The following is a 27,970-nucleotide window of genomic DNA, read 5'->3' as shown; positions in this document are numbered from 1 at the left end:
GACCCTGCTTCAGATTCTGGGTCTCCTTTTCTCTCTGTCCCTCCCCCACTTATGCTCTGTCTCTCTCTGTTTCTCAGAAATATATAAATGTAAAAAAAATAATTAAGTGATGTGGGATAAAGCAATGTTTCCACAACAGTGGAAAAAATACCATTAGTATCAGGGTTATACTGGTGAAGTTTTCTCTATCTCCATTTCCAATAAGGTAGCAAGGATATAATACCAAGACTTAGCTACCAGCATATCACTGATTTTCCAAAATCAGATAATGATTATAGAGGTAATCTGATTGTTTCTGGGACAACCTCCTGCCTCTGATTCCAATAAGAACCGTAAGACTCCCTTGTGATACAAACTATTCCAAATGATTCTGAGAAGTTTTCACGTAGAAATAGCACATGAACTGGAAACGAGTTCTTAATAATAATTCAGCTTGGTTTTCTATAAAATTCTGACTTTAAACGTATAAGATAGTAAGGCATAATGTAAAGTCCATTATCTCTAAATTAAGAGCCTCAAATTTTAGTCATGACTCCACCTCTCTGACGCTGGGTAATTTTCCAAACTCAATTATTTCATTTGCAAAATGGGGGTAATAAAGAGACTTTTCAGAGAGCATATAAACTTTTTGCAAAGATCAAATAAAGTAGCACGGGAAAAGTTTCTGCGGAGTGTTGTAGAAGTATTATTTTATTATTACTTTCTTATAAATAGATTATAAATACTTTCTTATAAATAGATTCTATACTTTCTTATAAATAGATTTATACTTTGCTAATCCCTTTCAAGCATCACAATGGGAGTTTATTGACTTCTAAGGATCTCTTAATAAGGAAGGTGGTTAAAAACATAGGCTATGAAATCAGGTTATCTGGGTTTGTAACCTTGCTTCACTATTACTATCTATATGACCTTAGATAAATTATCCCCCAAAGCCTCAGTATCCTCAACCATAAATAGCAGTAGTAATAACAATAACGATAATAATAATAATCGTAATAATGCTAAACCTAATAGGGTTATTCTGAGAATTAAGTGAGCTAATATGTATAAAGTACTTAGAATCATGCCTACATCACAGAGATCCCTTAAGAATGGTTGCTATCATTTATATGCCATAGCTTCATTAAGGAGCATCTTGGTGTTACAGTCAAACGTAATCTTTTATACAACTTAATAAAAATCTAGGTTATATGGGTTGGGAATCATTTCTCAAGATTCAGTTTGTATATTAACATTTTGGATTTAGGGGAGATACTTTTTAAAAAAAATTATTTATTTATTTTTGAGTGGGGTGGGGAAGAGCAGAGAGAGGGAGACAGAGAATCCTAAGCAGGCTCCACATTGTTAGCGCAGAACCCAATGAAGGGCTCGATCTCACGAACCTGAGATCATGACCTGAGCCGAAATCAAGAGTCTGACGCTTAACTGACTGAGCCACCCAGGCGCCCCAAGGGAGATACTTCTTTTAAAGAAAGTAAAACAATTTGTCAAAAGCCAATTCAATGAATAAACGATTCTTCCTTTTTTCAAGAGCATATTATTATTTTTTATATACGTATATACAGTTCTCACTAGTGTATTCTTATTATATTCAAAGAATATCTATAAATAGTATGAATTTTTTGTATGGATATATTTTTGGAAATAACTTGTAAGTATATTCACTGATACAGCACATTTGTATATGCCATAAAGCTTCAAAAATAACTAGTATACTTCATACACCATTAAGATGTTTCCATTTGGCTTTGATATTATGTAAAGGCTAATGTGATAAAGTTTAATTAGAGTAAAACAAAACATCATCTAAGTAATTATTTGTACAAGTAAGATCCTGAAAGATAGGGGAAAAGTCTTTTTCTCCTTTGTTTCTTCTGTCTAACACAGAAGTTGGCACTGAGGACATTCACTAAATATTAATGGATGGGAAGATGGAAGGAAAAAAGGGTGGAAGGGAGGAAGGGGAAGGGTTTGGGAAAGGGAAGAGAGGGATGGGGAAAGGAAAAGAGGAAGGAAGGAAGGTAGGGAGATATTGGGAAAAGGCAAAAGGAAGGGGAAAAAAGGACAATACAGGTGCTAACTTGACAGTAATAATTTTTTTTTAATACTAGAGATTCTTAGCTGATCAGAAAACAATACTCAAAAGGCATGCAGCTCTAGCCCAGACATTGCCAATCACTAGTCATTAGTCCTTGGGTAAGGCACTCTATGCATATGTTTCTTCATCTAACATGAGGATACCATCTACACTCACAGCACAGTCATAGATCAAATGGGATAACACTGTGGTTCAGAGTACCTTGTGAATTTTTCTACAAAGAAATTATAGGATATAATTCTGAGGTAATTATTAAAACACATCAAGAATATTTTTTGCTGCTAAAATATTCAATTTCAGGTTGCAATGAAGTAAATATTTAGATCATAAGATCCAATAGTTGTAAGGTTATCTAAGCTGATCAGAGTGCATCTAGAACACACTTTTTCAAAGGGACTCTGACAAATACTATTATACCCAGGATTAAGAGAAGTTATCAAAATTATATTATTGTGGAAGAATTAAAAATACTAAGCTTGCTTAGCTTAAAGTAAATTAAGACAAGTTATGAAAATAATATTAAAATGTTGAATATGACTGCATAAAAGAAATATATTTGCTGCTGTAGAAGCAGAAGGAAAACAAATTAATGAAAAATCCAAGGAAGTAGATTTTAATCACTTAATAACTTCCCGATAAGAGCCATCTGTGGTAGGCAGAATAAAGGCCCCCAAACATGTCCACGTCCTAATTCCCAGAACCTGTAAATGTTACCTTATATGGCAAGTGGGACTTTGCACATATGATTAAGATTAAAAACCTCTAGATTGGAAGATTGTCCTGAATAATCCAAATAGGTTCAAACTAATTACATGAATCCTTGAGAGAAGAGAACTTTCCTAGCTGTGAAGAGAGGAAGATGTGACTAGTAAAAATGGTCAGATAGAAAGTTACTGGCTTTGAAGATGAAGGAAGGCAGCCATGAGCCAAGGAATGTGGGCAGCCTCTACAAGTTGGAAAAGGCAAGGAAATGGATTGTCCCCTAGAGCCTCCAGAAGGGAACACAGCCCTAACGACACTGATTTTAGTTCAGTGAGATTCATTTTAGACTTCTAACCTACAGAACCATCAGATTATTTAAACCACAAAATATAGCAATTTGGTATGGCAGCAATAGGAAACGTATACAGTGACCAAAAAGGCCACCTGGAAGTGAAGCAATCTGTCTTCAGAGTCATCAAAAAGCTGTTGAGGCAATATGAAAAGTAATCCTATAATGAATGGATGGGAATCTACAATAAGTTAACCCTATGAATTCTTTGAATAAGTTAACCAGACACCAATCTGGATATCCCAACTCTCAACACCCCAACTCTCAACAACTCTCAACTGATACTACAATTGTAATAAGTAACAGTCACTAAATTGAAGGCAGTAGAATGAACAGGGATAGAATACTAGACCCATAAGACCTTGGTCTCTTTCAGATTTCCAAGTCACTTCGTCTTCAGGTGGTTCAGCTATTAACTGATCCTAAAATTCAAGAAGTCATTTCCAGTTGTAGGTCCATCCACTATGGAAGGGATTTACAAGTACATAAGTTACTGCTAGATCTTGCTATGGTTTTTGTGGTGTAGTTTTTCTGGAGAATTTTGGTGACAGGTACTCTTAGGGAGATTCACCTGAAGTGAATTTCCAGTATGTCCAAATTCTACTCCTATCCCCAGCAATAGATCCACATTTCGTGAGAGACTTCAAAACCAACCTACTTTTTGAAGAGCTTATAGATTTTAGATCGAATGAAAATTATAAAGAAGTCTGGAAACCAGAATTGCAGATGGTTAATAACTGCACAGAAGGAGAAGGCAGGGGAAGGATGCATTTACATACTCTGCTGGTGTCTAATATACTACTTAAAAGTGCAGTTATTTTGGCTACCTCCTGCTAGAGGAACCAAACTAGGGCAAAATTCATAATCAATATAATCATCAAAATCTGTTTGTGGATCCATAGGTAGAACAAGATTTTTTACCCAGTATATACAGGAGGGTCATCCATGTAGCTTTTTTTTAAGACCCAGGCTCTAGACTCTGCCCTTATAAATTATGATTCAGTAGGTCAAGGGTGGTACCAAAATTTCTATAGCTTTAGAAAGCTTCTCAGTCAAAGCTTATGCACAGTCTGAGCTGCACACCACTGTAATGGAGTACTATGCTTACTTCCCCCTATATCCACCAAGAGTGCATTTTCTAGCCTTTCTTTCTTTGTCATCCAACATAAATGAGAAGGCATATGATCCTGTCCAGTTGATCCAACACTATACAGACTTTTCCATTAATGATACTCATGGTTAAGAAACTCACATAAGCAACAATTTAGGGCACCTAAGTCACTTGGACACCAATCTGGATACTCCAACTCTCAGCCTTATGGGTTGATCTGATTTGTACTGTGAGATTTTGTTTCCCTTATGTTCTTTATTATTTCAGAAGTTAACCCATCTTTCCTTGAGTAACCTGACTTGAATCTTTAAAGTCTCATTTGTCCAGAGGGAAACATGAAGTAGAAACAAAGATCATATTCTCACCAAAAAGACAATGTTGGTATTTTGATAGAGAGCTCGTGCCACACAGATTCTTTGCCTCTGACCCCCACTCAGGTTGATGCCCTAGAGAAGAATAACCGTAAATATTCAACCTTTCCAAAAGCAAATGATCTGACGGTGAAGAACTCTCTTTAAAATACAAACTTGTTTTTCAAAAATTTTAAAGTAATGGTAATTTATTGATTAAACTGTGATAGCATTAGTAAGATAAAATCAAAATTGTTTATTAGTCAATACTTGAATCATAGTTAAGAGAATTTTTGAGTGGTAACATGAATTCTTCTTTCACTCTGATAGACAGCTCTGCTGTACAAAAGCTTTAATAACCAAACACATGGTTAGCACTAAACACTGCCAGCAATTCCAAAATTTTTACTAGTTTTGCAAATTGTATCTCTAGTTTACTTAACATATACCTCTTAAAATTTATATTGCCAATTATGTTCAACAGTCTATACAACAATATGTTTTTATAAGCAAGTACCAATTATAACAACTTTTAAACTAGTATTTATTGACCACTTAGTATGTGAAGACTTGTGTAAATGCTTTTACATTCCTTATTTCTTTTATTCCTTATAGCAATTCCAATGTCTAGGCATTATTCCCTTTACTTTACACACAAGGAAACTAAGGCTCAGAGAAGTCCATGCTCTTAAACAGTATATTATGCTGCAAATAAGAACAGCCATTAAGAACACTGACTATAGGAGCGCCTGGGTGGCTTAGTCAGTTAAATTTCAGATTCCTGATTTCAGTTCAGGTCATGATCTCATGACCATGAGTGCTCTCTCTCTGTCTCAAAATAAATAAACTTAAAAAATTTAGCCAAAATTGTTTTAAAGATTGTATGCAGGCATAAATATTTTTTAGCTGCTCAGAACAGTATGACATCACCACTAAACATGTTTACACAAAGAAAAAAGGATACTTTAACAAGAATAAATAGATGTTGACAAGAATGGAAGAAGTCGGAAGCAATCTCAATTTCAACTCCAAGTATGTAAAAATACATTTGATCAAAGGCAGGAACTGCTTTATTTTCCTTGAGAACTCTCTAGTAGCTAGCACAATGTTAAGTATATGGTGGTTACCCAACAGATACTGAAGACTGGCATTAAAGCTCCTGTGCTCCTATTTCCGGAACCTGCCACTAGGACAATGCACAGCCCCTAAGCTCTCAGATTTCATTATGCTCCATTAAAGGTTAAAGACAACCAGAAGACTTTTTTAGATGTTTGTTTTATTTAATTAAACTATACATAGCTCACCCTCTCTCCAATTTCAGTTTGGTCTCCAAAAGGTAGTAAGTCAATATCTGGCTGAAGAGAACAGGCATCCGTAACTGCTTTGTACCTTTGGGAGAAATTGTTTTCAATTTTTAGATCACTATTAATATACTACCCATAAAGTAAGTCCCAAGTTCAATATCTTGGAAGCCAAAATACAACATTTGTTGAACAACTTGGTATATATTCGCCTCTACATTGGGTTTGTGGAAACCAAGATAAATAGATTTTGGTTTCCACTCTTATAAAACTAGTAAATGGAGAAGGCTGATAAAGAAACATATAATAAAATGGATCTTATTAGGTGCTACAGCTGATGTAGGTGGAAAATGCTTCTAACATACATAGAAAGAAATGGTTGACCACTCTAAGAAGTCTTTGCAAAGGAGACAACATGTAAGCTGTATCTGGAAGATGGGTTGTAACTTGTTAGGAAGAAAATGATGGAAAGGAGGGAGACTTCAGGAGCTGCATGAAGGTGAAAAGGCCATGGTGCATCTCAGGGACAACAGGAGGCTCACAAGAGCTAAAACACAGGTTGTGGGTGGGTGTCTGTGCATATTATCATGCATGCTGAAGGGAAAAGAAATGGAAGGTGTTGAGGATTGATGATACTCAAACAGATTTAACGCCTGGACTGGAAATGATAAATTGCAAGTATAGGAGATGGGAGCACTAGGGAAAATATCAATAATTTCATTTTCTCAATCACCTAGTTTTAAAATATTAAAAAGTCATTATTGATTCTTCCCTCTTCTTCTCCCTGCTCTTATTTTTCCATTCTTATTCAAGAATTGTTTTTTTGTCAGCCGTCTCTTCTTTTCTATTTCTGCAGTCACCCCCAAGGGCAGGCAATGAACACTGCATGCCCGGATAATTATTCCAACAAATGTCTAAATGTCTCCTTTCTCCTAGCACAGATTCATCCCTATGTATCTATCATCACACTTTCAGATTAATCATCACAGTTACTTCATTATTCCCCTTTCTAAAACTTGCTGTGCCTCCCCAGAATGCATAGAATTATATCAAATTGGCTTTTAAGGCATCCGCTACCTCATCTCAGCTTTCATTTAAATCCATTTTGCCACTGTGAATATACATAAATCCTTTTCTGTCTGGTTTGTTCCCAGGGTCCCAAATGATCCCATGTAACTTAAGTTCTTCCTCCCACACTATCTGATTTCCTCTTCCCTCCCTTCCCTGTGCCTCCCCCTTGAACTAATTCTCCTTAACTTTCAAGGTTTGGCTTAGGGTTTTAAGACCTAGCCTTCTGAGGCTGGCTTAAGGGTCATGCCTTTGTACACTCTGGTGGTATTTAAAGACGGTTGAGAGATGGTGTATTCTGGCTGCTGTTTGTAACTAGAACCTCTCAGATCCCACATTCTTCCTTTTCTTTCCACAGGTAACTTTCTTTCTTCCTTGGATTTTTCCTTCTATTTATCAATAACCTCAGCACCCTCGCAACCACCAGCCCCTCCACCCCTCCACACTCCACCCTCCATGATTCCATTTCAGCAGCTTAGTTTTGGTGTACAATAAGTATACAGGATGGGCTGAAATGTCCGGTCAGACTTCTATTTAAAAAGTTGACTCAAAAGACCTGGTGATGAAGATGGAAGCAGGGCATGCAGGGAAAAAAGGAAGGCATGGCTCTGCAGGTTCCAGAAACCATGGACCAAACATAAGCATTAGAAATAGTTGCTCATTTTAGTTCTAAATTTTACATTCAAAATTACCTCTGTTTGTTGAAAGGACTTCCAAAAGTAATATTTTCTTCTACTGTAGCATTTAATAGCCAAGGTTTTTGAGCTGCGTAAGCCACAGAATACCTGTTCCTACTGGAAAATGGAAAAGATAAACAAAACACCGAAGGTATAAAAGGATGTTGTGCTGTATGTGTATTTTAGTAAAACTAAGAAGAACAAAAGTTGATGAAATATCTTAAACACAGAAATGGAAAGCTTCTAAGAAAGAATATTTTAATAACCACCAAACTTACTATTTATGGTTAAGTATTCCACCTAAATTAGAAAGATTAGAATTTAATCAAAATGTTCCTCAATGTGCAAAATTTGATTTTGCTATGCTAAAGAAGTGTTTAGAGGTATAAACTATAGGTTGAAAATTTATTTTGTAAAATAACTACAATTTTTAAAATAATTAAAAGGTCAATAGCAATACACTCTCTCCAATAGCCACTGATATTTTACTTTATATTAAAAGCACCTTACATAACTCTGAATTTTATATGCAGACCTTAGAAAAAGACATTAATTGGTACTGTGTCTGTGGCTTATTCATGTTAACAATGTTTTAAGGTAGTAGATAATATATAATTATTTCAAAGCAATAATACATTGAGGAATCCATTTCAATGTTGAAATAACTACACATTTAAAAGCTACATATTTCAAAACATATTGAAATAGCTTATTTCCTAAAAATTATAGCCTCTTCCTCCTCCCCATTTTTTTTTTTTTTTGGTTTACACATTCTACCAGATGTCTATACATCAGACTTTAATTTGCAATCACCAGGAAAATACATGTGAGTTGAAGATAAAGAAGATGATGGAATTGGGGTAGGAAAGGGGTCAGTTTAAAAGTCACACTTCCACAGTTAGTTCATGGTCTGTAAGTACTAATTAAGGAATCACGGTTAAAAGATAGTAAGGTTAAGAAAAAGAGTAATTAGAAATATTCAATGATCATCCTGAAACATGTCTTAGGAGTTTAAAAGATACGATGATATAGAGTATGCTAGTAGTCTCTGAGATAATTGTATGTGCAGTAGAACAGTGGTTCCCAACTTCTGACATGTCTTCTTCTTCTCCCCCTGGTCTTTCCATCTCTAGCTTATGGACAGATCCCATCACTGTTTAACTCATAAACAATATACATATTCTTGTACTTTTATTTTATGAAATCCCAAATACAATTTACTAAGAACAGCTTGAGTTTCGGCCAAAGTTGAGACATTTATGACTCATGGAGAGGAAAACTGTTGACACGATGGGACATTTTGTTCAGCAAATTAATTTTTTTTAGCAGACTGTAAATGTTGGGAACCACTGCTATTGGAAATATGTTGGTACACTTTAATAAATAAATTGGTACATCATCAGAATGAATAAAATGACTAGGAGTAAGAGTCTGAGTATTAGGTAAAGTCTGAGGAGGAAAGTTATTCTTATTAAATGCAGATTAAAATAGAAATAATACCTTCTGGTTGCTTCAAAAGAAGGTTCAGATTCATTTACACTGCAAGTATGGCAAACAATGTTCATTAATTATGAAATATAAATATAAGAATGATTGTGTGCATATATCAGATAAAAATAAAATAAACATTGGAAATATTAATAGCTATGTTTCCCAAATGGTTTTTGATATTAATTTCAAAGACAAACCAGACAAATAATAATTTTCTTTTATGTCTTCATCAGTGAGGAAATAATTGCTTAGTAAGCTTCCAAAAGATAGATAGCACTGTTCTGTTTCATTACAACATCTGGGTTCATACAGTGACCTGGGTTTTACACCACCTCTGTTCTATCTAGCTGTATAAATTTAGGTAATCTTCCTACAATAGTTTCCTAGTCTGTATAAGGATTTGGTATCTCCAAAGTCTCCCTACCTTTAAAATTGAAATCTAATCTGTTTAGATTCCTAATTAGCCATCCTATGGCATGAAAAAAAGAACTACTTTTGGGGCTCTAAACTTGAAAGGTTTAGACACAGCTTGGTCCTTAAGGAATCCTAAGAAAGATAGACATGTACAATAGGTCAAACCACAACATTTGGGTATGGTTATTGTTTGATATGATTTATGTACAAAGAGATGTTTTCCTAATAACATTTAGTTATATCTATATTATGGGGGAAAAAACACCTATTCATTTTATTGTTCTAAATTTGAATAATGTAGTTGAATTCAAGACCTGAATTCAAAAACTACACACAAAATTCAAGTCCAGTGGAACTCTAAAAGTAGATCTCATTTGGCTCTGGAAAGCACCATATGCTTTTATGGAGAAAATATACCTAAGTATGTTGTCTAGTAATACTTAGCTTAGAGCTACTAATGATAAGATTTTCACGCTTGCACACTGCTAATGACATCCTGGTAAGGTTAACTAAGGTAGGAAAAAACAATTTCAGACTAAAAATCTCCTCTCAATAATGATTATTCTCTGACCCAAGTTGCTCACATACCAAAAATAATGAAATCTACATTTTCCCAAGTGATATTTGCTTATATTATGCTTTAGTATCAGGAAATTTGGATTTTCAAAACCACACTGAGATACCACCTCACACTGGTCAGAATGGCTAAAATGAACAAATCAGGAGACTATAGATGCTGGCGAGGATGTGGAGAAATGGGAATCCTCCTGCACTGTTGGTGGGAATGCAAACTGGTGTAGCTGCCCTGAAAAACAGTGTGGAGTTTCCTTAAAAAATTAAAACTAGAACTACCCTATGACCTAGCAGTGGTACTGCTAGGAATTTACCCAAGGGATACAGGAGTGCTGATGCATAGGGGCACATGTACCCCAATGTTTATAGCAGCACTTTTAACAATAGCCAAATTATGGAAAGAGCCTAAATGTCCATCAACTGACAAATGGATAATGAAGACGTGGATTATATATACAATGGAATACTACTTGGCAATGAGAAAGAATGAAATCTGGCCATTTGCAGCAATGTGGATGGAATTGGAGGGTATTAGGCTAAGTGAAATAAGTCAGGCAGAGAAAGACAGATACACTGTGTTTTCACTCATATGTGGATCTTGAGAAACTTAAGAGAAGACCATGGGGGAAGGGAAGGGGCAAAAAAAGTTACAGAGAGGGAGGGAGGCAAAGCATAAGAGACTCTTAAGGACTGAGAACAAACTGAGGGTTGATGGGGGATGGGGTGAGGGGAAAGTGGGTGATGGGCATGGAGGAGGGCACTTGTTGGGATGAGCACTGGGTGTTGTATGGAAACCAATTTGACAATAAATTATATTAAAAAAAGAAATTTGTAGTTTTTAAATGTTTATTTATTTACTTTTAGAGAGAAGGAGATAGAGAGCAAGCAGGGGAGGGGCAGGGAGAGAGGGAGAGCAGGGAATCCCAAGCAGGCTCCGTACTGCCAGTGCAGAGCCTGACACAGGGCTTGAACCTACAAACCATGAGATCATGATCTGAGCCAAAACCAAGAGATGGACGCTCAACTGACTGAGCCATCCAGGTGCCCCAAGTAATTTGGATTTTTTTTAAATGGTAAAAAGTTAATGAATGACCTCAACGGTTTTAGTTAATTTGAGGAAGACAGAAAACAGATGAAAAGAAGCAGGTGTAGAAATTAATGGATTACTCTGTAGCTTGTTTCATAATAGAAGAAAGGAACGGGACCAAATAGAGACAACTAAATTCATCAGAAGTTATCTGCTTGTCCGGAGAGTATACATAGAGGCAGAAAAAAAGGGGACAAAGTTGGAGCCTGAAAGATATCACTATTTAATGAATGACTAAGGAAGAGAAACCTGAAGAAAGGACCAAGAGGAGCAGGCAAATGCTTTGAGGTAAACTCACCTGTGAGTCAAAATTAAGCAAGGAGGCATTTTGAAGCAAAACTTATGGGCAACAATGTCAAGGGACCAGGAGGTCAATTAACACAATGATCAAAAAGTACACAATGAATTTAAAAATTAGGATGCCACTGATGGACTTAATAAGAATAGTCTCAGTGGAGTGGCAGAGGTAGAAACCAGAGTGCAGTGGACTGAGACAAGAGGAGAATAAGAGGAAGGGGAAAGAACTTGTGAAGATTTTTCTCATCTACAAAAGGAAGGGGCTAGGGTGGTACCTGGGGGTGGGGGTTGAAATTAGAAAGATAGACAGAAACACGATAGAGACAGAGACAGAGATGGGAGAGTGCTGTTTTTCCACTAATAAAAGTAGAAAAGAGCCAGAGCCTGGACTAGATGTAAAGCAGATAAAGAGAAAAAGAACATGCTTTGGATATAGGGTGTATCAGTCTACTAAGGAGACCAATAACACACTAGTTACTTAAACACAGTTCAGAGGGATCAGAAGAGACGGTACATTTCAATCTACCTAGGAGAATGAGACAAGGCTCTGTCAAAGAGATAATATCTGATTTGACACTAGAAAAAAAGTGAGACTAACTATCTAAGGAAAGGAGTTACACAGGAGTGTGTGCATTTGAGAAACAACTTGCAGTTCAGGCTTACTGGAACACAGTGCTAAGGGTGGGGGGATTAGACAGGGACCAGATCATGAGAGGTCCTGATATAGTATGCAAAGGTCTTTGGAATATTTCTTGGCCAGTCAATTGCAAAAATTATAAGCAAGAGGTAAGTAATTAGATTTTCATATCAGAAAGGTACATCTCATAACAGTATGAAGAAAGGTGAGGGAATTATTACAGTGAATAGTTCACATATGCAATTCTCCTGAACTAGGACAATTAATATAGGCATAGAAGTGTTAAGGACAGACATAAGAAAAGTGACTGGTTGGACTGTGTGGGCAATGGAGAGAGAGAAGAATTCAGGTTGGATCTTTGAGCTTTGACTTGGGCATCCACAAACAGATTTCAGTGGGTGGGGACACATTCCTGCCAAGATACAGGAGAAGTAGGTATTGGAGATAATGAGGGATATGAGCTCAGTTTAGATGTGTTCAACATGCAGTTTATATATAAAGACTTTTTGAAGGAGCTATTAGATCTTCAGAAGAAAGATGTTGGCCAGAAATGTACACTGGTGTGTTGTTAATACTTAGGGAGAAACTGAAGTCAAAGATATAAATTAAAGGCCAAGTAAAGGAAGAGGGTCCTACAGTAGACCACAGAAAGACTGAAGGAGAATCAGAATATTCTTCTTCACCTTCTATCTCCATTTGTATTACAGCTCTTTACTTTTTGACTCATTAATTTTGGTTTATCCTTAAAATATAAGTTCAAGTATCATTCATTCATGCATCTCCCTAAAAAAGGCTTGTTGACCCCACAGACTCAGCTCAGTGAAGTTACCTATTATTTGCTCTTATAAAACTCTGTCCTTCTTCCTAGCACTTATAAAAATTTGACCAAATAATTACTTATGAAATTATTTTCTTACTTCCTTGTGGCCTTCCCTGCTAAGCAGTAAGCTTCATGAGAACAGTGTGTTCAATTATTTCCTCCCCAACAACTACCACAGTGATTTGCATGTCAAAGATATACTAGTATATACTGAGATATGCTAGTCTCAGAGTAAGGAAGATATGGTAGATATTGGTCCGTTTGTAGGTAGTCATCCCCCATGAACAAATAAAAAGAAGCCCTATTCTTTCATTTTTAATGAGTAATATTAGAGTCCTTAACTTCTAGAGACCACCTCTATAATCTTCTCACACAACAACAATATGTTTAATCTAATTCAAAGGATTTCTTCTTCTCTTACAAAATAAATACACTTATTTCTGAGTTTAAACATCAAATCTTAACGATTACATGAAAATCACTGGGTCCATGTCCAGACCCATCCTCCACCATTCACTGTGGTAGTGAATAGCACTGAAAGCAGCAAGAGAAAACAAAGAGGCCAGATGGAAAATCCCCTTGTGGAAAATAGATTTCCATTCTGTATGCAGGACTTTTGTGTATTTTCCTTCAAGAATAAAAATTAAACTTAGCTAGCAGCTTTCAGGTATTATGGCTGATACCTTGTGGAATGGGAAAGAGTGACTTTTGCAAGCTTACATCAGAAATAATATTTAGAAGAATGGGAGCTAGATGTGGGCCCAAACACACTACACTGCATCTAATCCAGGAAAGCTGATTCAGTGTGTTATTATTCCTTTATGCCACGTAAAGTCACATGAAAAGGAGTAACTCCTCAATTCACCTGTCTTAGAATAACTGAACCACTATTATAAAGCTGATTACACCAAGATGTTAGAAGATAGAACATCAGCACATATGAGGCCTGACAGGAGGATGGTTGACAGCCTGGGCAAGAGGGAAAGAAAAGAAAAGGAAAACAAAAATAAATGATGGCTGTGTCTCACATGATTATCAAAATTATTACACAGTGTAGACTCTGTCACTGGAACCACTTGTCAGGTAGAGCATTTTAGTTCTAGCTCCTAAGATGTCAGTAGGAATTATTGTTTATCAAGACAACTTCATTGTTGTATTGCTTATCAAGACAAATTCATTCAGGTAGAGCATTTGCTTTTCAACAAATATAGAGCACACCCAGATGCAGAAATAAAAACCCTGGCATTCTAACAATTCTGGAGAATTTTTTAGTCCCTTCCTCCTTTCTCTGACTTTTCTCTTCTGAGGCTACAACATGGCTGACTAGGTCAAAGGTAGCAATTTCCAAAGAAATGTCTTTAGAGGTCTTTGTACACTTGGTTCTACTCATGTAGGTGTGCATTGGGTGAGCAGCAATACCTTCTTTCCTGCCTAAAGTAAATATTTATCACCACAAGAGGACCGAGTACTTATTGGACTTTGCTCATTCCAGTCTATGAGGGCACATTTAAAAATAAAATTCATGCAGCCAGAGATACATGCAGTGGTGAAATAATGGCAGCAAGGCACTTGACACCTTACACTAACATTTAGTTTATTGGGGTTTTTTTTTTTTTTGAGCTTCCAAAAAACATCAAACAATTCAATGTGTTGAAGTAAAGCACTTCTTAGGTTTTGTACTTCATCAACCAATCAATATTGGTAACTTCTAAATTAACTTTGCTCTAATAACATTTCTCTGCCTTTCTTTATTGGATGAGGCACAACAGCCTTTTATGGAATCATGAGTAATTATAAATAACTCTTTAAAAGAAGATCAGTATCTTCTGAATATTACCAATAGGAAAATATGTTTTATCAGATATTAAGGATTCCATAGGAGAAAAAAAAGTAATTCTTGTAATTAAAGGAAAATAGAATTTGTGTTAGCTTATCCAGTCTTTTAGAGGCTTAGTTTTTTAAGCCATGTGTGCCTAAGCCAACACAAACATTTTTTGAAGAAAATCTTAGTCCTTCTGCCATTAAGAGATGGGAGTATAGTGAATGAAGGCAATGTTCATAAAAAGATGATTTTTAAGTTATGAGGATTTTATAAATACTTAGAATTATTTAAAATCCTTTTACACACCTTCATCCCTTTGGCTCCATCTCTAAGACATAATTTTTTATTAGCTTTATTGTTGGGATCCATGAGATTTCTTTCTTTTCTTTCTTTCTTTCTTTCTTTCTTTCTTTCTTTCTTTCTTTCTTTCTTTTCATGAGAGAGACTTCTTAACCTCTGTTGAGTAAGTGTATGTTTTTATCTCTAGTTTCCTCTTTGCTTAGCTTCAATGAAGCTCAGAGTGGAATCTGTGGTCCATATTTTATCAATACACAGGACTCCAGAGCATGCATTTCTACCTATTTACTTCTCAGATTATTATTTAAATCTTAATTTTTCTTGATATCTTTATCTTTATTTTTCAAGCTTTATTACACTATGTAACTTTAAATAAAATAATTCCCTACCTTTGTGAAATGAGGTAGGAATGCAAAATAAAAAATACTAGATTATGTAAAATACTTCCCTAATTCTCATATCATTTATTTATCAGTTAGCAAAATGATGAAGATTATTAATGATAATATTGGAAGTTGATCTGGCCTAAGTGGAATCCTAAATAACACAAGGGAAGACTATATTAGAAGAACATCCTAGAGGTCTGAAAATAAATCTCAAGCTTTTTGAGCTTCTCAAGCTGTCACTGATTCCCATTCTTTCTCTCTGTTTTAATGACAAACAAAGGTGAAAATAAAACCCAAGTAACTTGATAATAGCTGTACATGTCACAAAATAGAATTTAATCCAGTAAAATCTGTTTCTCAAAACCTCTAGTCATCCAAGATGGAAGGAGATAGTGGCAGGGCAAATTGCCTGGTGCCTGATCTTAGTGATCAACAAGAACTTGTCATGAAGTAAACTGCAGGTGGCAATTATTTACCAAGCTCTCTTCTGGATATTCACTAAACAGTTTCATGTCTACTGTCTTTTAGATTGGCCCAGTAGGAATAAAATGTACACTCAACATTTCCCAACCTCCTCCTTTCACTCATGATACTTAAAATAGGATGTTTCCCGTTCAAATTTCACATCCAAGCATTTCCATCTCTTGCCTGGAGTTTAACATAGACTCTATTTTAAAAATGCTCTTAAATAGTCTTTACTCATTCTTGAGACATACCTGTGTATGTGAACAGCAGAGTAAGCAACAATAGAGTTCACAGTGGTAGGGGCAAAATATTAACAAACGTCTATAGATCTAGAGCAAGGTTTCCCAACCTTGACACAACTGACATTTGGGGTCAGATGATTCTTTGTTGCCGGGGCAGTGGGGAGGGGGTCCTGTGCATTGTAGGATGTTTAGCAGCATCCCTGGCCTATACCAACCACATCAGGAAAACCTGTTTCCCCAGTGTGACAACCAAAGATATCTCCCCTGGGAGAAAAATCATACTTTGTTGAGAAACACTGGTATATAATCCAATTTCTTAGATAAGCTATAGCCAATTTCTTCATAAACTGCTTATGGGGAATCTACTAGGTAAGCCAAACTGAGTAAATTGGTTTAACACTTTATTGCACAATTATATGATATCATGGTTCTGAGTCACTTCATTACCACAATGTTTTTCAAAGACCACCATTCGAATATTCAGGAGAAGCACCATGCTAGATACCTCCTTTTTCATGTCTTTACAGTGGCATAACACACCACTTTGACCTATCCATGTACCTCTTACTAGATATTTCCAGCGCCTACTTTAAGTTGGGTGTGAAAAGAAACGGCTGATTTCTCAGCCCCTTATGAAGATTTTTTAAAAGATTATTTGGTAGTTCTTCACTGAACAGTGAACCATTACAGCTCTTTTGCATTTAAGCTTTATGAATAATGTAAGTTTTCCATAACTTCTTTTAATATAGGATAAGTTTTTAAATTATTTCTTTGAATGTTATTCCTTTTAACTTTGAAAATCTATCTTTACAAAATCCCAATCATACTAGTTTATACCATGATAACCCTCTGTAAGAAACTGTTTTCTAATTTTTAATTTATGACATTTAAGGTTTCTACTAATTTAATTTTTTAGAAAGCTGCACTTATTTCTGAGGGGATCCTCATATTCCTAATGTAGGAATCTATTGCTCTCATTTCTTCCCTTTGTAAGATCATCGGATGGATGATAGAGCAATAGAAACCAATTAAAAATACACATACTTGCTCCAGTGAACTTTGCCTTCCAGTGTCTGCATCTCACCAAGGATAGCAAGGAGAAGAGAAGACTTCCCACAGCCCACTTGGCCCACAATCATGGTCAACTGACCTAGAGAAATTAGATAAAGGATAACAGCAAGATGACATGGAATTCTAGTAAAATAAAACCAAAATACATTTAGAAAAAGCTGAGGCTTCAAAATCAATAGCCCACACTTGGTCTCCAGCAATAAGTTATTCTAAATAGCTCCTCTTTCTGATACATGAGGGTTTTTTTGACAAAGGAGAGAAAAATTAAAAGATATAGGTCTTGATTTACTGTTTCCAACTATAAGAATAGCTGACATTAGTGAATAGAGGAACGAAATAATTGCCTAAATAATCTCAATTAGTTTTAACTTTTTTATTCAATTCATTCAGGTGAAGAAGGCAGTTTTGACTCAACTTGATTAATTGAGATGAAAGGGATTGGGCTGATATTAAGCCGACTTCTCCAATTTCTTACTTTGATACACATGTAAAATAGAAAAATCTCAATCTATTGACCATCAGGCCAGATCAAAACATTTTTTCTATTCAGATATCTAGGCATATTAACCAAAAATTATTGGGTATTTGAGCCTAATATAACTTGAACACTTTAGTTGTCTCAGGGATAGAAAATAATTTTCTTATATAGTCTTTATTTAAATCCTTTTTCAAACAACATGAAAAATCAACTACCCCATTATTTAAATGGACAAATCAGCAACAAGCTGTTATCAGCTTATTTGGACAGTAAATAACTTGTCCAAATGTCTACACATTTTGTAGTGAAAGGCAAGTCTTATTTCCAATCACTTCCATGATGATACAGTGGCTTATGAGCTACATGATGCAAATAAACAACTATAAATAACGTTAATAATGTTTAAACAATCTTTTTTTTGTTAAGATCAATTACCTTGGAAATCCATACTTGTCATCATTAAAAATAAAAAATAATAACAAATGTCTCTCACCTGTCGGAATTCGAATATCTATATTGGATAACGTAGCTAAACCACTGCCCCATGAAAAGTAGCCATTTGTGACCTAGAAAAGAAGAATACATAAGTTAAAATATAAAATTATGTATTTTGTTTTAGAGAATAATTCCATTAAAATACATTTTGTCTTTAAGACACTGGAAGACTTTCAATATAAGGTAGAACACACAGTGGTGAAATTCTAATTTAGAGTTAGCTAGAATTGTAACTATTGAGAGGTATATATGAAAAAAAAAGAATGGAAATGAAAGGAGGGTCTTTGAAGAATTAGTGATACTATGAAAAGGCTAAAAATTACAATTTTCTCTGAAAATCTGGGATTACTAGATCATTTACTAAAAAGTAATCATCCCAAATATTTTCCAATGTAACACCAGCATTGATTATTTTCTCACTGCTAGGCAATTTCCAGAATCCTAATGATGCAAAGTATAGAGTGGAAATCATGTCAAATTATTCCAACAAAATGTCTCTGTTAGCCAAGGAGGAAGGTTTTGTAATAAGGTTTTGAAGTATGTGGATTTAGTGCCATTTAATGAAGTTCAAGGAATGAGTAAAAGGAAGAGAGGAATAAAGCACGGAAATGAGGTAATATATCTTAGTGGGATAAACCTCAACAAGCAGCAAAGATCATTAGACCTATAGTCACCCAAAGCCATCTATTTGTATTAAGAAGTGTGAAGTGGACTTGATAGTTTTTTGTTTTTAGTTTTTATATAAAGTTTATTTATTTATTTGGAGAGAGTGTGTGCACTCCACCATCAGTGTGGAGTCCGACGCAGGGCTCGAACTCACAAACCTCGAGATCATGACCTGAGCCGAAGTCAGACACTTAACTGACTGAGCCACCCAGGAGCTCCTGGACTTGATAGGTTTAATAGTTACAAAAATGGGAAATGAGAGGTACAACAAAACCCCTGGATTGAAGTTGCTTGAAAAGAGTAAATTGTAATTTTCCATGTAGGTTTTCTTTAGCTCATAAGATGTGTGACATTTAGTACTGTCTATCACGTAGATGTGCAAGATATTAGCCCTGGAAGGAGGGTGGCATGGAAGGGTTGAATTACTGATTGTTTTACAAATTTTGCTGAGCACCCATTCTGTGTGAGGTGCTGTGTTAGTATTTATGTAGACTACAAAAAAGGTATAATGCATCCTCCCCGCTTGCTTGGAGCTTGCAACCAGTTGAGTAAATAAACCATGGACAGAAGCAAATACAACACGACAGACACAGATGGAGGTGAGAAGACAGAGCTACTGAAGACTGAGGAGTCTCTAGTGCTGATGGGCGGCATGTAAAGGATCACCAGGAACTACTGAGGGGCAGTGGAATGGGGAGGTCATAAATGTGTGTGGCTCTGCCAACTGGTACATTGTGTCATTTCCTCCATAGAGTTCAGCAGCCTGTTCTAGGAGCATCAAAGGCACAAAGTTGGATTGCTTACAGAAAACGCTGAAGGACTGAGACAAAAGGAAGGGGCTCAAGTTGCTGGAGGTCTCAATAAGGTTAAAAAAGCAGTGTCAGCAAAGGTGAAGCCCGAGAGAGTTGGAGGTAGGGTTGTGGTGTCAGTGACTGACTGACATAAAGAGTTTATGATTTTGGAGGAGCAGCAGTTTCAGGTGGTGGCCACGTGTGACCATAGGCAAGGTTGTGGAAATGGAGTGAAAGCAGAGCAAGAAATTTCTGGGCTGGGATACTAGATAGCTGGGCCCTTGGAAGTTTAAACCACATCCATGCATGGCACCAAGTAAGCTAGAGAGATGAACAAGGAAACGGGCACCCAAATCATCAGCAATGGTGTGGAGGTGCTGATGAGGTCCTTTGATAATAGATGTGATAAAGGTAGACAATGCCAAAGCTTCACAAGGATGCAGGAGAAGAAAATATATGGTCTGAAAGCAGCAGAGAAGAGCTAGAAGAATGCAGTGTCGCCTCTTGATTTGGTGCTACACAGACGTAAAAGAGAACAAGCTTCCTTCAAGAGGGTTAGAGGAGGAGGGTCAACATTAATCTCTCCTGCTGCAATCTGCACTTCCACTCCCTCCTGCCTTTTACAAAATAGTCTCATGTGTCCACCAGGGTTAAAATCCTGGTTCCCCTAACTAGTTGTTTGACCTTGGAAAATCAGCTAACATATAAATCTTTGCAAAGGTTCAGGGGAGCCTGGGTGGCTCAGTTGGTTAAGCGTGCAACTCTTGATTTGGGCTCAGGTCGTGATCTCACAGTTTGTGGGACTGAGCCCCGCATTGGGCTCTGCGCTGACAGCAAAAGCCTGCTTGGCTCTCTCCCTCCCTCTCTTTGCCCTTCCCCTGCTCACAGGTTCATGCTTTCTTTCTCTCTCTAAAAATAAATTAAAAAAATAAATAAATCTTCGCAAAGGTTCATAAAAGGTTAAGTACAAAAATGATCATCTTAGCATGGTTTGTGATAGAAGGAAGATGGAGGCAAATCCAGTGTCCATCACTAGGGGATAAGGAAAATGCAGTGATTCATACTATAGAACACAGTAGTGCTGTGAGAAGTAGCAAACCATCATAAAAACATTTCAGGACACCAAAAGCACATGGATGCTTATCACATATTTTACAAGGATATGAGTATATTTAGGAATAAACATTGAGCACATTACAACTGGTACCATAATGGCAGGGGAACGGTACAGAATAGGAGTGAGGATCAGGGACAAGGGGAAAATGTATTAAAAGTAAAGGAAGGGAAAAAGAAGGAACGAGATAGATATGAGTTACCTATTACATGACCCATTTATATAAAATACCCAGAACAGACAAATTCATAGAGACAGAAAGCAGATTGGCCATTGATAGTGGCAAGAGAGCAGGGTAAATGGGGAGTAACTGCTTAACATGTATGGGGTTTTCATTTGGGGTGACGAAAATGTTTTGCAATGGAAGAGAGGTGGTGGTTACACAAGATTGTGAATGCTCTAAATGCCACTGAATTGTTCACTTTAAAGTAGTTAATTTTATGTTATGTGAATTTTATCTCAATTAAAACAGTTTTTAAGAATTTAAAGGCAGGGTCTTACACAGACCATTGTTCATTTCCTCCTGCTGAAAATAAGTAAAAATGCTGAATAAAATATAGAGTATAAAAAAGCTCATTAAAGCAAGGAGTAAGGAAATACCAAGTCAAAGTATAAATAAAAGGACAAATTCAGAGCTGTAAGCCCTGAAACATGTAAGACGTTTTCCCACAAAAGGGATAAGAGAAGCTATTTTAGAAGAGAAAGAGTAACATGTAAGAACACATCCTAAAAGACGCCAATGTTTATTAGAAAGTTGTAGTGATCATAGCAGTGGAATTTGGGACAAAGAAACAAATGAAAGAAAAATAAATAAAGGTCAGCAAGCAATCCAGACATATAAGATCCCTGATGTGTGTATAAGACTACACTGACTGTTGGTGGGGACAGTGACCAATATGTGGGATGAGGGCAGCCAGGTATCATATACAAATTAAATCAGACCTTTCTTACTACTAAATGTAGTAAAATTACCACCACTGAATTTACTACTGCTAAATTTACAACCCAAATTACCTGTTACTGATTTCCCTACACATCACATCCCTACTTTTTACCAAACACAAAAATGTATCCTAGGTTGATTAAAGAACTAAAAGTGAAAGGTGTAGCTTCAAAGATTTTAGGAGCTACTATAAATCATCTCTATGACCTCTGGAAGGAAAACTTGTCTTGAATGAGACAAAAAACAAAGCATAAGCCATAAAGGAAAACGATGAAATGCTACACAGTAATGAGAATGAATGAAGTACGACTTCACAGGACAATCTGATGAATTATACATACATCATGAGCAAAAGAAACAAAACACACACAAATACACACACATAGTTAAACTTAAAACAACTACAGTGTGTTTTTAAGGAAGTGTGCATAGCAAGAGTAATCAAGGAAATGATGACTATAGAAGTCAGCATGGTGACTGTTTCTTGGAGATGTGAGAGAGAACAACAAATGTGTGTGTTGGGAGGCCCTTCGGAGGAAAATGGCGATGTTCTTTTCCTGGTGTAGGTTCCATAGGTGTTCTCTTTTCTACTTAATGGTGTATATATATATATATATATGTATGTATATATATACACACACACACACACATATATATATATTTTATGTACTTTTCTGAAGGCATGCTTTATTTTTATGTAATAAAAAATGATTCAAAGCAAATGAGTTATTACCAACTTGAGAATTTCCAACAGGAATAAAAACTGAAAGGCTTGCTGGTGGGCCTGAAACTGTAGTATCCATTGCTAAGCAGTTTTTCTGGGTATTTTTGTGGTTTTTTGGCAGAGTTGTTTTTTTTGTTTGTTTGTTTTTGGGGTTTTTTTGGGGGTTTTTTTGTGCGTGAAAGGTCAACTTTAGAAAAAAATAATAGCCTCTATTTTTTTTTACATTCGAAATAAAAACAAATTTAGCAAGGCACATGGAAAAGATGTATTTTTAGATTCTTACTATATTGAACAGAAAATGTTAATAGAAAAAAACTGACCCTGTTCCTTTAGTCATGCATGCATTAGTTGCTATCTGGGCATAACTGGAAGTAAGAAGCACAGAGGACCCTTCCTAGTCTCTCATTCCATACTTTGTCATGGCCTAGTACTTCACACCCCATCACACATTCTAATTGTCTAGGGAACTACTAGAACTATTTTTTTAAATGGTGCCTGGGAGATATATATATACATATATATATATGTATACACACACACACACACACACACACACACACACACAGCTTTCTAAGAGATTCTAATGTATAGCCAGGGTTAAGAATCACTAAAGCTCTTTAAGATTCCCATGTGACAGATTTTAACCTCGAAACAACCATACTAAAATGGCATCTCTACTTCAAGATGGTAAAACCATAGCTCAGGGAGGCAAAGTAATTTGCCCAAAAGGCACACATCAAATCAAAGGCAGAGGTTGGGCTAGGTAGCATTAGCTTATTCCATCCAGTAACACATTTGCTCCAATTGCTAAGTGCCTATTGTGGGACAAGCATTGTGTCAGGCAATACAGAGAGAGATATTTAAATGTAGCCTTTGGCTCTGTTATACTCCCCAGTGAGGCTCCCCCACTCTCTGACTGGCCTGGGCAGCACAGGGAGTTGGATAGCCCCGCAGTCAACGCAGCTAGTTTTCTAAAAGGGCTAATTTCCAGAACTCTGGCTGCACTAATGTCCCAAAGCCCTTGATTGCTCAGGCATCTGTTCCTGAACAGCACTGAGCCCTCCTTGGACCTTATCCCCACTATCAATCCTCAGCCGCTGATTCCCTGGTGGCCTGTTCTACCTAAGCACACTTGCTTGGGAGAGTACAAAAGGCTGTTTGAAATTAGATAAAAGACACTTACTGGGAAACTGGGTGAATGCATGCAACACTGGTCTAAGCCTCTCCTAGTTGAAGGAAATTACTATCTATTTCCTTAAAAATTGGATTTATAATATTGGTGTTCTCTATAAATCAATTTATTAGGTAGAGGAACATAAGAGTATGAAAGGAAATAACGTTGGATGCTAGCTTCTAACACAGATTCAGAAGAAAGGCTCACCCTCCAGTTATTAAAACATACTGCTGGAGCAAGAAATGTGGTTTTGAGGTGACGAAGAACTGAGAAGTGAACTCATCAGAACACTTTGAAAATGTTATGAGGATTAGTGATCACTGTAAAGAGACTTTAAGGGCACAATTTAGGACACTTATACAGAACTTCACCATAAAATAGTACCATAAATGTTTCTATTCGTGCAAGAATCCAGGAAATAAAATAACCTTTATTGCAATGTCCTCTGTCTCTACAGGACGTAGGCGCCTTGTTGATTGCTCATAGCTGTCCAGGTGATATCTCCCAGGCTGCTTCCTGTTTATAGTTTTCGGCTGCTTCATTCCAAGTGGGAAAAAACACAAATTGAAGTTTTATGCAAAAAAAAGAGGTTTTACTAAACATTAAGGCATATTGCTACTTCTCCACTTGAATTCCAAGAAAAAGAAATAAAGAAAGTGAGCATGATATTTTAATTATTTCAATAGCTTCTCCAAATAAAACAGCAAATAATAACAAAAAGTGTTAAGCTATAATTTTAAACCTAATTCACAAGCCTTTTAAGAAAAATTAAAAATACAAAAATGTGATACTTGCAACAGATGGAATTTAAAGTGTGGAACCCCAAACTAGGTTTTGGATACTCTTTCTCCAGCTCTCCAGGTAAATATGCCTGGACAGTAAAAAAACTGCATGCATGTCAAAGCCAAACAGACTAACTCAGGTTAAACTAGAATCTACGTGTAAGACCATTTGGCTTGTACATGCTCCAACAGTACATTTTTGGTCACCCTCTGAATCAAGAGGATTTTGAATCTCCTACACTCATGTAACTCAGATCACCCAGGGATCCACTACGGAGTGAGAAAAAGCATAACAATCTAGGATTTTTTTGGTCCAAACATGCATGGATATTGTTTCATAAGTATATAAACATTATATAATGCTGATGTAAGCATAACAAAATGATCCAGTCTTTCCCAAATGTTATAGCATTGTTCTTTGTCAAAGGACTAAAGCATTTCATTATACAGAGGATGCCAGCCGAGGTTGGACAGTCTTCACATACTTAAAATGAACTTGAATTAGGTCATAGAAGTTTGTTATTCTCTTAACTTGACTTCAATTCTGTGTATATTGAGACACATGGCTAAAGAGAAGGTAGAAAATTCAGTTCTGTAAACTTCTAATTTAGAAAAATTTATAAGCTCAAAGTTTGATCTAGTGAACAAGTATTTCAAAAAAAATTATCCGTCTTACTTAACTACCTTATAGATTTTATGAAGGCTAAATAATAATACACTTTAAAACTGTTAAAATTACTGGGGTACCCGGGTGGCTCAGTCAGTTGAGTGTCCGACTTCAGCTCAGGTCATGATCTCATGGTTCGTGAGTTTGAGCCCTGCATTGGGCTCTGTGCTGACAGCTCAGATCCTGGAGCCTACTTCCAATTCTGTGTCTCCCTCTCTCTCAGCCCCTCTCCCCCTCATACTCTGTCTCTTTCTCTCAAAAATAAATAAATGTTAAAAAAAATTTTAAACTGTTAAATTACCTATAAGATCAAAGTATTCTAGAACTGTGAAACTTTTTTTTTTTTGGCCTGGAATTGCAGGTTTAGTTTTTTGAAAAATCCACTGAATTCTACTATGGGAATTAAAAATGTCCTTAAATAATCAGTAATTTAATCCAAACAAGATACTGCTCTTCCAATTTCCATCAATTGTTATATCAACAGAACATCAAATTATCAAGTAGTACATTGCTAGGCTACATGCAAATAAATACACAGATTAAAAAGGTACTGAGCAGAGCGAGCAGTGATTCTGTCCCACAGAAAATACTGAATGCATTTAACTTAAAAAAATAGGGATTATTCCTGAAATTTTATTTTAGTTTTGTTTTTCTTTTCACAATCTCACAGATGACCCTGGAAGTATGTCACATGAGATACATAAAGTCACTATCCTTTAAGCTAAGTGTATCTTCCTCACGAGACAGGTCTATGCCTTTCCATAAATCCACTGTCTTCTAGAGTCTTTAATTCTATAGTAGTATTGCCCCAGAGGTCCAAAAGGAATGACGTCATGTTCTTCACAAAACCAAGGAGAGGGTGGGAGGAGGAGATGTGTTGACAGAGATTTGAGTCGGAGTTCCACAGATGTAATTTGAAGAGACTTTGGCTCTAGAATGTCACTAATTCTCCATGGAGATTCTACAGCCAAAACCACTTAACTCTAAGCTTTTACAGAATACATAGCATCTTAAGCTCTCAAGAAGAAGTTTCCATTAGTGTTATTTTCAAACACACAGCTTTTTTCACTCCATTTAAAAAAGTTTGTCGTTTGTGGTTTGGCCCATCAGCAGTGATGAATGACCCTGAAAGACATCAGAAGTCCAGTCTGGTTTCAATAACCCTGAAGATATTGAATGCACTTGAAGGGGATTCTTTTTTCCTTCCAGCAACCTTTACTCAGTTCAATTTTTCTTCTATCCCTCATCTCATGCAAAAAGGTTCTTCAGATTTCCCTAACTCCACAAACATGACCTACCACATCCCCATTCCTGGGGTCATCGACTCTGCTCATCCTCACATCTCTGAGAGATGATCTAATAAGTTCTGTGGTTATCTCCTACCATCTCAAAGGATGACAACGCCGGTTCTAATCAAATACTTGACTTTCCTGCTGCCTCAAAGGAAACCTTTTTCCTACACTTTTTCCTCCACTCTATAATGTGTTCTTGTTTTTGTGTCCATGGCCACACAATAGCAAACAAGCATTTTGAAGCATTGTTACTCCAGTGTATACAGGCATGGGTGGTAGTTCCTTCTCAGACAAAATCACACTCGCTCAATAAAATAACTTAATGGAGAGTAAAGAATAACTCCAGAAAAGCAGAAGAAAACAGCAAGTCTAAATATAGTTGAATGCTCATCTCAACTATTTTTAGTAGTTTTAAACATGATTTAAAGAAAAATTTAATATAGCTTGACTTCCTGGTAAGAGGACTTTCCAAGCCTCAGTTAATTCCAGTCAAGAGATGGCATGTGCGATTTTGTTTGCTTACACAAGTAGTAAATATATTCATATTTTGTCTCATAGTAACATGAATAGCTAATATTAATTATAACATGACTCTCTCCAGAATATAACATCTTTCTATATTTTATTGTAATGAAATATATACATATAATTACAAAGAATTTCTTCAGAATTATTCCGACATACCTTTCAAGAAAGTGGTTTGATCAAGTCTCATTGATTTAAATATTAATTAATGGCTAATGATTCTAAAGTTTACATCTCCAAAGCTGACTTGTCTTTTTAGATGTCAATCAGTATCTCAAAATTACCATGTGCAAATATGCCTTTCGATTCTACCTCAATTTCGACCTGCTCACTTCTCAGCCTCCTTATCCAGTTGATCAGCAAGTCTTTATCAGCTCAACCCAAAAAAAGGTACACTGAATTTGATCACTTTCTCACAATGTCCACTGCAAGTGCCACAAAAACTAACTCTAACCATCATCTCTTGTTGCCTATGTGATTATAACAATCTCCTCACTGATCACTGATCTAGCTGTTCTACTCTTGTTCCCACTGATTACTGTCAACCTAGTAGCCTAGTAGCCAAAGTGATCTTTTAAAAATATAACCAAAATTATATTAGTGCCTACTTTAAACCCTCCAATGGTTTCCTATTGCATGTCAATACAGTCCAGACCCTCAATCCTTGTTCTTACATTGCCTTGTCTCTGCATTCTTCACCAGGCTTCAACAATAGTGTCCCTCTGTTCCTTGAGCACACCGAATTCATTCTCACCTTAGGGTCTTTGCAACTACTAGTTCTCTGCCTGAAATGCTTTTTTCCCCCAGATCTTTGTTGAGAAGGTCTCAGCCCAAATGCCAGCTCTTCAGAGGGGGCTTTCTGGGAAATGACCACTCTACTTCCAGTATACCAGTCACTCTCTCATCCGTTATTTAATTTTCTTCAAAGTGAAATTATCTCATTTTTTAAACTTATCATCTGACTCTTGCCTTCAGAAAGCAAACTATGACAAGGATGAGGTTGTCTGCCTTGTTCATAGCTACATCCCTTGTTCATATCTATATCTCTGAAATCTATA

General features: G+C 36.3%; 1 protein-coding gene across 7 annotated transcripts in view; it reads right to left on the bottom strand.

The window, feature by feature from the left end:
* ABCC9 (ATP binding cassette subfamily C member 9) overlaps nucleotides 1-27,970 on the bottom strand; it is a 131,069-nt gene that overhangs the window by 52,282 nt on the left and 50,817 nt on the right. For 6 of the 7 annotated variants that reach the window (XM_058743414.1, XM_058743413.1, XM_058743412.1 and 3 more), the window contains 7 exons: nucleotides 24,075-24,182; nucleotides 18,233-18,305; nucleotides 17,235-17,340; nucleotides 9,160-9,198; nucleotides 7,675-7,776; nucleotides 5,918-6,002; nucleotides 4,629-4,709 (listed from right to left, as the gene is read on the bottom strand). In XM_058743414.1, coding sequence (XP_058599397.1) covers nucleotides 4,629-4,709; nucleotides 5,918-6,002; nucleotides 7,675-7,776; nucleotides 9,160-9,198; nucleotides 17,235-17,340; nucleotides 18,233-18,305; nucleotides 24,075-24,182 — 594 coding nt within the window. The remainder of the gene's footprint in view (nucleotides 1-4,628; nucleotides 4,710-5,917; nucleotides 6,003-7,674; nucleotides 7,777-9,159; nucleotides 9,199-17,234; nucleotides 17,341-18,232; nucleotides 18,306-24,074; nucleotides 24,183-27,970) is intronic. The other variant, XM_058743418.1, reaches the window with a different exon arrangement.

Source organism: Neofelis nebulosa, chromosome 8, assembly GCF_028018385.1.
Source record: "Neofelis nebulosa isolate mNeoNeb1 chromosome 8, mNeoNeb1.pri, whole genome shotgun sequence".
In the NCBI taxonomy this organism is placed as follows: Eukaryota; Metazoa; Chordata; class Mammalia; order Carnivora; family Felidae; genus Neofelis; species Neofelis nebulosa.
The sequence above is the reverse complement of the archived record's forward strand: the minus strand, read 5'-3'. Positions and strand labels throughout refer to the sequence as shown.